At 37.5% G+C, this 12,475-nt stretch overlaps 1 protein-coding gene across 3 annotated transcripts in view; it reads right to left on the bottom strand.

Moving 5' to 3' along the window:
• HLTF (helicase like transcription factor) overlaps positions 1-10,913 on the bottom strand; it is a 59,753-nt gene extending 48,840 nt beyond the window's left edge. For all 3 annotated transcript variants that reach the window (XR_001918158.1, XM_013965843.2, XM_013965848.2), the window contains exons 1-3: positions 10,689-10,913; positions 9,356-9,563; positions 218-384 (exon numbers count right to left, since the gene is read on the bottom strand). Coding sequence is in view for 2 of the 3 variants with exons in the window: in XM_013965843.2 (XP_013821297.2) it covers positions 218-384; positions 9,356-9,563; positions 10,689-10,708 (395 nt within the window). In the remaining variant the exon portion in view is untranslated. The remainder of the gene's footprint in view (positions 1-217; positions 385-9,355; positions 9,564-10,688) is intronic.

Below are 12,475 nucleotides of genomic sequence, written 5' to 3'. Positions count from 1 at the left end.
CAAAGTCTCTTTTTCTCCATGGTAATAATTTACCAGGAAAGTGAGGGAATAGCTATCTGATGGTTAGGGTAGTGCAGGCAGATGATAAAATTAAAACATTTACTGAACATATACTAAAGGTATAGTCACAGAAGTTGTCAGAGCAACTATACATATCCTTAAATTCAAGATCATCACAATTCACAATTATTAAAACTAAACTCCAAAAGTGCATTACCCTTCAATTTGTGCCAATTTGTTGTCCATGATATAGGCCAAGGCAGCTGCAAGATCTTTCTTTATATGACCAACCTGATTTCCATTCACATTGTTTACTTTAATTGCATTCTTATCATAGGGGTTATTCGGCTCTCGTTGTAATGCAACCATTTCATTATTATTAACCTAATAAAAATAAACAGATATGTTATAAATAATAAATATATGATAGATTTCACTGTACTTTATCTGGGATTTCCATTCATTTTTTTAATGCTTGCTGAATAACACCACACATAAGAAATGTACATTTTCTTAGACTCATATTTCTATAGAAATATTAGAGAATATATTTTAAAATAATTCTTTTGCAGTATTTTCCTAATTTACATTAATTGGAAAGTTAAAAAAATCCTTGATATATAAAAGGTATAATCAAAACTAACAGATACACATTATATAAAATTCCCAACATAACTTCAAAAACAGATAATCTCCTGAATGCTTATTACATACCAAACATTGTTCTAAGTACCTTATACAGACTGACTTTCAAAACTGTCAGAACCCTACTGGTAGGTCTTATCATTATCTCCATTTTGCAGATGAAGACACTAAAGCACAGGAAAGTTAAGTAACTTGTCCAAGGTCATAAAGTTAATAAGTAGCAGAGCTTAGTATTTGAATCCAGGCAGGCTGGTTCCTAAGCCTAAGTTCTCCAGAATCTGAAAGGGGAAAAAGGTATTAATTTTAAGTCAGAATGGAAGTGGATCAAGAAAACACATCCAGCCTTCAACTCCTGCCATTATCTGATTCCACTTAATTAAAAACTGCCAATTTTCTAATTGAAAATGAAAGAGTAAAGATTTCCAAAAATTGTCTCTTCCATAAAAGCAATAAAAAACCTGGCAAAAACTGAATCAACTTTTTCAGAACTCTGGAAACTAACCTAAGTGTCACAGAAACCTGGGGAGTCTTAATTCAAGAAAACAGCTGAGTATCAATGCCCTAGTCTCATCTCCAGCTCTCAGTTCATGATAGCCTTTTGCAATAGAACAACCTGCTGGAATTTTCAGTACAGCCTGGTAGTTACCAGAGTAAGCATACTGAAGTAGAATCTTCCAAAGATTCATTTCTATAGAATTGTCATTTGACTGGTATGGTGGTTCCCTAGAAGATTCCCACTTACAAAGCTGTTTCTGCTTGACCTCTGAACTAACCCAGTACATAAAACCTTCTCCCTTCAGTGGGTGTTTATAAAACACAATTTTACAGGGACCTCCCTGGTGGTCCAGTGGTCAAGACTCCACATTCCCAACACAGGGGCCCAAGTTCAATCCCTCGTTAGGGAACTACATCCAACATGCCACAACTAAAAACTAGTACAGCCAAGTAAATAAATAAAAATATTTTTTTAAAAATTTACAAGCAATGACCAATAGCTGAGGCAAACAAAACAATAACCAAAGAGTTTAAAAGGAAAAAGCGGAAAATAAGATATCCATAGGGGCTTTGAAAAGCTCCAGCATATTCCTGGGAATCTAGAAGGGCAAAAGCAAGCACATGGCTATTTGCATGCCCAGCATTGTGCACATGTTCAACAAAGACCTGAGAGGCCCTAAACTCTTACCTCTGGCTAAACTTGAAGATCTGAACAGGCAGAATAAAGGCTAAGTCACAGTTGTCGACTGTCAGTCTGAGTGTTGAAGGAGTGCCCCAAATGCACACAGGTCCTCTCAGTAAAGACTGGGAAATTTACTGGTTCTAGTTCAATCATTAGCTGACCACTAGTTTGGCCACCTCATGAGAAGAGTTGACTCACTGGAAAAGACTCTGATGCTGGGAGGGATTGGGGGGGCAGGAGGAGAAGGGGATGACAGAGGATGAGATGACTGGACGGCATCACTGACTCGATGGACGTGAGTCTGAGTGAACTCCGGGAGTTGGTGATGGACAGGGTCTGAGTGAACTCCGGGAGTTGGTGATGGACACGGAGGCCTGGCGTGCTGCAATTCATGGGGTCGCAAAGAGTCGGACACAACTGAGCGATTGAACCGAACTGAACTGAAGCTAACGAAATACAGCTATCAGTCGCCATAGACAGCAAAAACTTTTACAAGGTTAATTTAGAAAAGTTACTAAACAAACAATAATTACTAAAATCAATAACAACCAGTAACTATGGGGAGAAGGAAGAATATGATTTTGAGAGTTTCCACATTATTTTGTTGTTGTTGTTATTCACATTCTTTATCTCACGTAGATTATTCTTTTAATTGAAGTATAGTTGATTTACACTGCTGTGCTAGTTTCACGTGTACAACAGTGATTTAGTTATACATATATATGTGTATATATATATATACACACATATTTATATGTATAAAATCTGTATTATTTTTCATATTCTTTTCACTTAAAAGTCATTACAAAATATCGTGTACAGGTCCCTGATGCTTATTGGTTCTACAGTAGTGTGTACATTTAATCCCAAACTCCTAATTTATCTCTCCCCCACTTCCCTTTTGGTAACTATGTCTTTGGACCTATTTCTGTTTCATAAATAAGTTCATTTTTATCTTTTTTTTAGATTCCATGTATAAGTGATGTCATATAATACTTGTCTATCTCTGTCAGGTTTACTTCACTTAGTATGATAATCTTTAGGTCCATCCATGTTGCTGCAAATGGCATTATTTCATTCTTTCTTATGGCTGCATAATATTTCATTGTACAGATATACTATATTTTCTTTATCCATCCATCTGCTGATTGACATTTAGGTTGCTTCCATGTCCTGGCTATTGAAAATACTGCTGCAATGAACATTAGGCTGCACAAATCTTTTCAAATTATAGTTTTCCTCAGATATATGCCCAGGAATGGGACTGCAGGATGATTTAGAGTTGTCACATTATGCAAAGTGTCTAGTTTTCAACAACAAAAAAAACATGAGACATGCAAAGAAATGAGAAAGTATATCCACACATAGGAAAAATGCTATCAATTACCTATCCCTCAGGGAGCACAGATAACAACTAGAAAAAACTTAAAGTTTTAATTTAAATATGTTCAAAGACCTAAAGCAAACCATTTCTAAAGAACTAAAGAAAAGCATGAGAACTATGTCTTGACATACAGAAATCTGGAGTCAAAAAAGTACATAGTTACCTAAAGTTTAAAATTCACTAGAGAGGACCAAACAGCAGATATGAGCAGGCAGAAGAAAGAATCAATGAAGCTGATGCTAGGTCAACTGAGACTATGTCTGAGGAAAAGTCAGAGGAACAGAAAAAAAAGAAGAATGAAGAAATATGAACAGATCCTATGGGACAACAGCAGCATACCAACACACACAGAGTCTCAGAAGGAGGGAAGAAAAAATGGTAGAGAATACATGTGAAAAAGTCAAAGCCAAAAACTTCCCAAATTTGATGAGAAAAACATTAATCTACATATTCAAGAAACTGAACAAATTCCAAGTAAAAAACACTTAGACTTCAAACCCAGACACATCATAATCAAACTGTGGAAAGAACACTGAAAACAACAGAAAGAAGCACCTCATCACATACAGGGGCTCCTCAAGAAGATTAACAACCGATTTCTCACCAGAAACCATGGAGCCCAGAATACAGTGGGATAACTTCTCAAAGTGCTAAAAGGAAAAAATTCAACCAAGAATTCTTTATCTGGCAAAATTATCCTTCAAAAATGAAGAAGAAATTAAGACTTCCCAGACAAACAAAAACTGAGAGAATCTATCACTTGCCGACTGCTCCACAAGAAATATTAAGACCTTCAGGCTGAAATCAAAGCCACTAGACAGTAACATTTGTGAATATATGAAGAAATTAAAAGTACAAGCAAAGGTAAATGTAAATACAGGTAAATGTAAAAGACAGTGTGAAATTTCTGGTTGTAACTTTTTTCTCCTCACTAATTTAAAACGACATATAACAATCATTTTAAACCTGTATTGATGAATTTACAATGTATATAAAGATTTAATTCGTATGATAACAGCACAGAAGAGTGGGGAAGAAGACAATGGAACTATTTTAAAGCAAAGTTTTTATAAACAATTAAAAGTAACTTGGCACAAATCCAAACTTATGAATTAAGATAACTGCAATTCCCATAGGCATTAGTAGTTAGTAGTAGTTTCTTAGTAGTAGAAAACAACTCAAAATATAGAACAAAAGAAACAAGAAGGAAACTATTATATATTTAACACAAAAGAAGACAGTAATGGAGGCCAGACCCAAGGGTTATGTATTGTATGATTCTTTTTATATGAAATGTCTAAAGTAAGTAAATCCACAGAAACAGAACATAAATTAATGGATGCCATGGGCTAAGAGAAGAGAGAAATAAGGGTGATTACTTATAATAGTAATAGTATACTATAAAAGTAATAGTATAAGGTTTTTTGGAATGATGAAAATATTCTGGAATCAGACAGTGGGAATCATTGTACAATCTTGTGAATATCTAAAAACCACTGAATTGTACACTTAAAAATGATAAATTTTATGGTATGTGAATTACCTCAATTTTTTAAATTGCCTGAAAAATATGCAGGAAAGCTGCTTAAATCTCCCAGTATCTGTCTACTGACTTAAGAGACTACAGTCTGACTAACCAGATTATCAGACAAATATTACTCCTTCAAAATATTCTGTGAGGCATAATTCTGTTTTCTATCAGCCCACCTTCCCCATGCCACTCTTAAAGCATGATCTTCTTTAAACCATATTAACGCAAATTACAGGAAATAAATAACCAAAAAGTAGGGCAAAATGTGGAGACTATAAAAACAAAGAAAATATGATCCAAGCACAAGACAAAAAAGGATATATTAAAACAAGATTAAGATAACAAAAGGAATCAGGACTAATTATAACAGTATTTTTAGACAAGAAATAATCTACTTTATTATAAAGGCTTTGAAGGGTCAAGAAATAAAAAATATAAACATAAGCAAATGAAAAACATTTTTAAAAAGTTAAAAATGTATAATGCCGATATTAAATAACAAAACCTAGGAGATACAGCCAACGCAGTACTTTGAAGAACATTTAAAAGATTAAAAGCTTTTATTATCAAGATTAAAATTAAGCATTCAAATCAAGAATCCAAAACTAAAATAAAATGAACCTCAGGAAAATAGGATAACAGAATATATAAATCAATGAACAAAGAAAGATGATAATCATTAAAAAAAAAATTCAAGAAAGATTACATGAAAAGATGAAACAGATAAATCTCTATTGAGGCTAATCAATAAAAAACAAGAATAGACACAAATACATAACACAAACAATGAAAACAGGAATACAACCATAAACATAGTCAAAATATTTTTAAGTATAAATGACTATTATGCAAATTTTGTGGCAATAAATTTGAAAATATAAATGGACGCTTTTCGATAAAAATATAAATTGCAAAAACTGACTCAAGAAGTATCTTAATTATGCTGAGTTTGAATGAAACCAGACTTAAAAAGTACATATTGTATGATTCAATACATATGAAGCTCTTGAGAATTCCCTGGCAGTCTAGTGGTTAGGACCCCATGCTTCCACTGCAGGGGTCACAGGTTTGATCCCTGGGCATGGAACTAAGACCCGCATGACTCAGGGAACATCAAAAAAACAAAAAATAAAACAATTTATATGAAGTTCTAGAACAGGCTAAACTATTTACAGTTATAGAAATCAGACTGATGGTTCTTAGGGCAAAGGCAGGGATGAATGACTACAACAGAATAGAAGGGAACTTTCAGGAGTAATGGAAATGATCTATATGTTGATGGGGTAATGATTATTAGGTATATATATATTTGTTAAAACTCAGAATCATGTATTTACAATGTTTGCATTTAAAAATATATATATAAATCACATCTCAATAAAGCATAAAAAAGTTGAAAATAATAAATAAAAAGTATACAAAGATAAATACCTCAATTTTTATTTCAATATTTTTATCAGTGATCAACTCCAAAATGTCCATCAAGAAAATAAAAGGTACAATAAATATTTGTATTGAAAAGACATTATTCCTAATATTTTACTTTAAAAAAGGTGATAATAAAAAAATAAAATAAAATTTAAAAGGTGGTAACATATATAATACGATCCTCATTTTTGTTAATATATAATAAGATTGCAATTCATATGCATGTGCTCTCAAAGTAAAGTGTGGAAGACATAACAAAGTAAGTTGTGGTTCTGGACTGAGGGAGACTTACTACTTTTTCTTTTAGCCATTTAAAAATAATAAATGTGTAGTACTTATAAAATAATACACACTTTATAAAATTAAAAAATTAAGCAATAATAAATTTTAGTCAGCCCAGATCAGCCCATCACATTTTTAATAGCTTACCAGTGCCACAGAAATTATTCTAAGATCAACAAATAGTGATTGTTCTATAATAAAAAACAACCATGATTTAATGGTTGTTTAAATTTAAAATAATTTAAAAACAATATTTAGCTTGGAAAAATTTCACAAATCTAAAATAGGAAAGTCCTGAAATGAGTATGAGAGCTGGAGAACAGATGGGATACATGAACTGAGAACTGATAGACTTCAGGAAAAAAACAGAAAAGAAAAACTACTTCAGAATTAAAGAATAAGGACTTCCCTGGTAGTCCAATGGTTATGACTCTGTGCTTCCACTGAAGGAGCACCAGTTCAAAGCCTGGTTGGGGAACTAAGATTCTGCCTGTCACACAGTGCAGTCAAAAAAAATAAAAAAAACACGGTAAGGGAAATAAATGATGAAAAGAGAAAAGTGAAAAAACATGATAAAAATGATCTCAGAGGAAGTAATTGGCATATGTATATGCACAGAAGATCTAATACAGAAAGAGCAGAATGGAGTACTCTGAAGAAAAAAACAAGCTTTGAAACAAAAACCATTTAAAACTATAATTAGGACTTCCCTAGCGGTCCAGTGGTTAAGAATCTGCCAATACAGGGAACACAAGTTTGATTTCTGGTCTGGGAAGATTCCACTCATTGAGGGGCAACTAAGCCTGTATGCCTTCTTGCCTGGAGAATCCCAGGGACAGGGGAGCCTGGTGGGCTGCCATAGTCGGACACGAGTGAAGCGATGCAGCAGCAGCAGCAAGCCTGTAAGCCACAACTACTGAGACTGCACTCTAGAGACTGCGCTCCGAAACAAGAAAAGACACCGCAACGAGAAGCTCAGGTAGCACAACTACATAAAGTCCATGCACAGCAACGAAGATCCCGGGCAGCCAAAAAAAAGAAACCTATAATTAAAGTTTTCTGAAATAGAAGAAAACAAAGTTATAGAACAATCAACACTAAGACATTCCCTAATGAAAATTACGGGACTTCTAATTCACTTATATAGGAGAGAGATTATATTGGCATTTCACCAACAATATCTTATACAACATCAAGATATCATGGGCTTCCCTGGTGGCTCAGTAGTGAAGAGTCCACCTCCAATGCAAGAGACACAAGTTTGATCCTTGATATCACCAGGAGGATCCCACATGCCATGCAGCAGCTAAGCCCATTTGCCACAACCGCTAAGCCTATGTGCTAGAGCCCAGGAACCAAAACTGCTGAGCCCACTTGCCCCAGCAATTGAAGCCCATGCATCCTAAGGCACATGCTCTGCAACAAGAGAAGCCACCACAATGAGAAACTTGCAAATCACAACTAAAGTGTTGCCCCCACTCTCTGCAACTAGAGAAAAGTCCATGCAGCAACAAAGACCCTTCACAGGCAAAAATAAATAAAAAAATTTTTTAAAGATATCATGGAGAGAAAATAAGTCAAGGATTTTATATTCAACCAAACTGTCCTTGAAGTGTATCACAATTACAAATATACAAAATCTCAGGAAATATTGTTGCTTCTTAAGGAATCTCCTAGACAACACACTTCAACACATTTCAGACAACCACAAAATGACTTGAGAAGCTCTAATATTATAAAGAAAATATGAGAGGACAAAACACTAGACAAATGGAATTCTTCCCCAAGGAATCTCCTGCAAAACATACTTTACACAACCAAAAAATGATTTGAGAAGCTTCAACATAAGAAAAATATGGCAGAACGAAAGAACTGGTAAATCAAATTTCCACAGAACAATATAAGCAGCTTATGCAATAAATCAACGACATAAAACAAAGAGTAGGGAGGTGATTTACATAATAACCAAAGATACTATTATTAACTTGTTTTGATCCTAATTCAAAAAAATTAATTATAAAAGACATTTTAGCCAATTAAGAAAACTGGTCATATACTAGCTCTAGGATATAAAAGGGAATTATTATTAATTTTGCTAAGTACAACAATGATGTAAGAAAATGTCTGACTTTTCTAGAGATACACACACACTTAAATGTGTAAAGTGATACAGTTGGAATTTTTAGTACCAAAGGAAAAAAGTGATGAAGCAAATGTGCAAAAAAATTGTTAACTACTGAATCTGGATCATGGATATATGGAAGTTTACTGTATTATTCTACTTTTATGCATGTCTGAAATTTTTCAAAATTAAAAAAACTAGAGATGTACCATCCAGATAACACAGAGGCATACTAGGCAACCATAACAAAGACAACTGCTTTTTCTGTCTTTGTCTCTGTTCTCTCTCACACACTCACACACACACAAAGCAGAGAATAGAGACACAAAAAGAGAAACAGAGGAAGAAAGAAAAGGACCTAAAAAAGACAAGTCCCTTATCTAGCATCTTCCTAACTTAAAAAAAAAGCATAGAAATGGGCTCAGGGACAGGAGAAGTGAAAGCAATTAACTGACTTAGAAGTCACTTTGCAAACAGTATCTGTGCTTTTCGGGCAAAGCGTTTAACCTCCCTGAGCTTTAGTTCTTCAGTTCCTGAAATGGGATAATAGGTGTTCCATCTACCACAGAGACAGTGTAGTGATCAAATGAGACTACACAGGAAACAGTGCTTTGTATACTGTAACCTTGATATAAAAGTAAGAGAACATTAATAATTAACTATTTGTTATCTCTTGCCCAGATATATTTCAATTATTTAAATATCTACTGCACATATCACCTAATTCTTATTTTCTAGGTTAATAACATCACATCACATCAACTTAATATCTAATGCTATACTCACTACTCCTGTGTAATAGCGTAGTCCAACGACATGGCCTCTCAAAGTTCCAAATAAAACTGAATCTAACTCTTCATCACTTGTTAGGAAGTCATCTGGAGGAATAATATCTTGAAATTCAAAACGAGGAAAGAAAGTTGGATATGAGAGGCGTGGAAAATTTCCATGGACTCCATACTGGACAGTCTGCAAGTACTTCCAAACAGGATCTCTATTAAAAAAAAAAAAGGCACAAAAATACAATATTTAACCAAACAGTCCTCAAAGGCCATACCATATTTAAAGGCCAATTGCTTTCTCACACTTTATTTCAACAAAATAAATCTAACATGGGAAGTGCTGTATAGAGATGAATCTCCTTCCTCTGGCTAAAGCAAGGATTGGAGTGAGTGGGGGAGGTTACTAGAAACCTTACCTGTTCAATAATGCGTCCTCTACCCACAGGTATTCAAAGTGAAAACACCAATAAGGGTTCACAAACCTTGCTTAGTCACAATCACTTACTTAAACTGAAAAATAATGTGTCTGTAATTAATTTTACACCAAAATTTCAATATTGAGCTAGAAGAAACTCGAAAATATAGAACCATTTTTTACGAGGCCACTTACAGCTTTACAAATAATACATTCAGCATCCATTACTTGAATTATTCCCTTCGAAGAGAACCCTTCTTTTATTCAGGAATCTAAACCGTGCCATCATGGGAAGCTTACCCCAAGCCTCCCACTCCCGTTGGTTAAAGGGTAACCTCAATCCCTAGATGGAAAACTCTTTCCGGAACGAATATGTAAACCGAATCGGACAATGAAAAGTAACAGGCAGTTGGCTGGGGCCTTCCAGAAAGCTTCCACTTTTCTGGAACGGATAGAAGCTATTTCCCCTGCGTTTTCCTCGAACGTCGCGCACACCGCTTTTGGCTCCTCTGCAGATAGATATTTGCACGTCTGTGCATACACATCAACTGCGAGGTGCTTGGGGAGAAGCTGTCTTACCCAGCCCTTTCTGCCGAGCACAATGCCCAGCGCACAGTGGGTATCTGATAGGTGTTTCGTGGAATAAAGTACAGGTTGAGACACCGGGTAAGGAGTGAGCTTAGAGCCCCAGGTTCCCCAAATCCCTTGACAAATATTTCCCCAAGGCTCTAGCAGGAGACTCGCCCGAGGATCCTCCCCTCTGCATTTATTTCTCCCGCGGCTATATGAGCCGCCAGCAGGACGAACAGCAGCTGCACAGCTCGCACCCCGAAGGAGAAGGAAACGCTGGGAAGGTCAGGTTCATTTCAGGACTCTTCTAGACGGTTACCGCCGGCGCCCCACCCCCCTCCGCCCCCTTCACCTCTTGAACATCCAGGACATGGCGCTGAGTGCGTGACGAGCGGAACACTCAGACGCCCAGGATCGTTCTCAAGCCGCCTAAATAAGCCTCCTTCCAGGCCTCGCGGCCGAAAAGCCGGTAACAAGTTCCGAGCGCCGGAGCGACAGCCCACTCCACGAGAGTAAGACGCCCCGAAATCTAGTCAGACGTCTACAGTACCGTCTGCTTCCAGCAACAATTTGAGTGACTAGCGACGCTTTGTGACTGGCATCCGGAAAGTCCAATCCCAAGGAGGGACCTACGGAGGCAAACCAATCAAAGCAAAGGAGGGAGGGTAACTCCGCCCCGCGCAGCGATTCAAAGACTGGGGGGTGGTCCCAGCTGCAGGGGTGGTTCCATCCGGGTTCTTCCCCGCCCCCAAAACAGGGCGCGGGAAGGCCACGCGGCCCCGTTAGCACGACTGTGGTGTTCAAAGCTTCCGCGGTTCCTCTGATTACCCACTTCAAACAGAGGGCAACAACTCCCCTTTCCGCTGTTTTCCTCAAGCCGTAAGCCTCGGCCGCATTTTTCAGGCCTTACCTCATCGTCATCCTAATTTTCTCTTCATCTAATGGCATCACTGACTCGATGGACGTGAGTTTGAGTGAACTCCGAGAGTTGGTGAAGGCCAGGGAGGCCTGGCGTGCTGCAATTCATGGGGTCGCAAAGAGTCGGACACGACTGAGCGACTGAACTGAACTGAACGTGACATGTAGTAGGGACTTCCAGTCAATAAGCTCCGCACTTTACGAACCCTACCAGCCAGATACTTCACTTCATTTTCTGTGGTGAATCCGGGTAGTTGCCCTCAAAATATGCTTTTTAAGCCCCACGAATGAATCAATGAGACACACCGGGTTCAGAGAGTTTAATTTCAATTTCGATTTATGGAGTTTTCGTTTCTCTTTCGCTATCGCATTTTTTTTTTTTTTTTCCTTTTAGGGAAAATTCACTTCTACTAGAGGAAAATCGTAGAACGCGATGAGAGCAAAAGAAGCTCGTGGGTGACTGCTGGAAGTGTCCCGGCTTCCCTTGAAGGCACGTGACTATCCCTGCAGTAAGGGAAGAAGCTGATTTTCCTCAGGGAACTGTAGGAAGAGCTCCCGCGTGCCCAATAGCCAGCTTTTGAGAGTCTGAGGAGACTCGGTAGAATTCAGCTTTGAGTAGGTGGGCGAGTGGGCCGGTGCAGCCCAGGTACTGGCCAGAATGGTCTCTGCGCCTTGTCAGCCTTTTAAGTGGTGCAGCAGCAGCACCAGGCTAAGAAGCTGGCCTGACCTGCCCTTCGGATTAGGTGTAAATGTCAAGACAAGTGCAGGATCAAAGAGGAAAGGTATTTGAGAAAGTGATTAGTATTGACCCTCACCCTTCAAAGAATGGTCCATTTTACACTTCCATCAGCAGAGGATTTGGAGAAGGATATGGCAACCCACTCCAGTGTTCTTGCCTGGAGAATCCCATGGACAGAGGAGCCTGGGGGGTCTTCAGTCCATGGGGTGGCAAAGAGTCCGACATGACTGAAATGACTTTGCATGCACAGCAGAGTATTAGAGGTGGTCAGTGAAACAGGTTTTTAGGAGGCATTTGTTCATTATCTTAAACTATCACAATCTGTAAATATGAACCCAGTGTAGAATGAGAAGTAGAATTTGCAGCAACTCAATACTTCATTTTACTGAACATGCAGGGCATGTGAGCTTCCCTGGTAGCTCAGTGGTAAAGAATCCACCTGGCAGTTCGGGGACGTGGGTTCAATCCCTGTGTCAGGAAGA

The sequence above is a fragment of the Capra hircus genome, chromosome 1 (assembly GCF_001704415.2).
Source record: "Capra hircus breed San Clemente chromosome 1, ASM170441v1, whole genome shotgun sequence".
Lineage (NCBI taxonomy): Eukaryota > Metazoa > Chordata > Mammalia > Artiodactyla > Bovidae > Capra > Capra hircus.
Note: the sequence above shows the minus strand (reverse complement) of the source record. Positions and strands in the feature narration are given on the sequence as shown.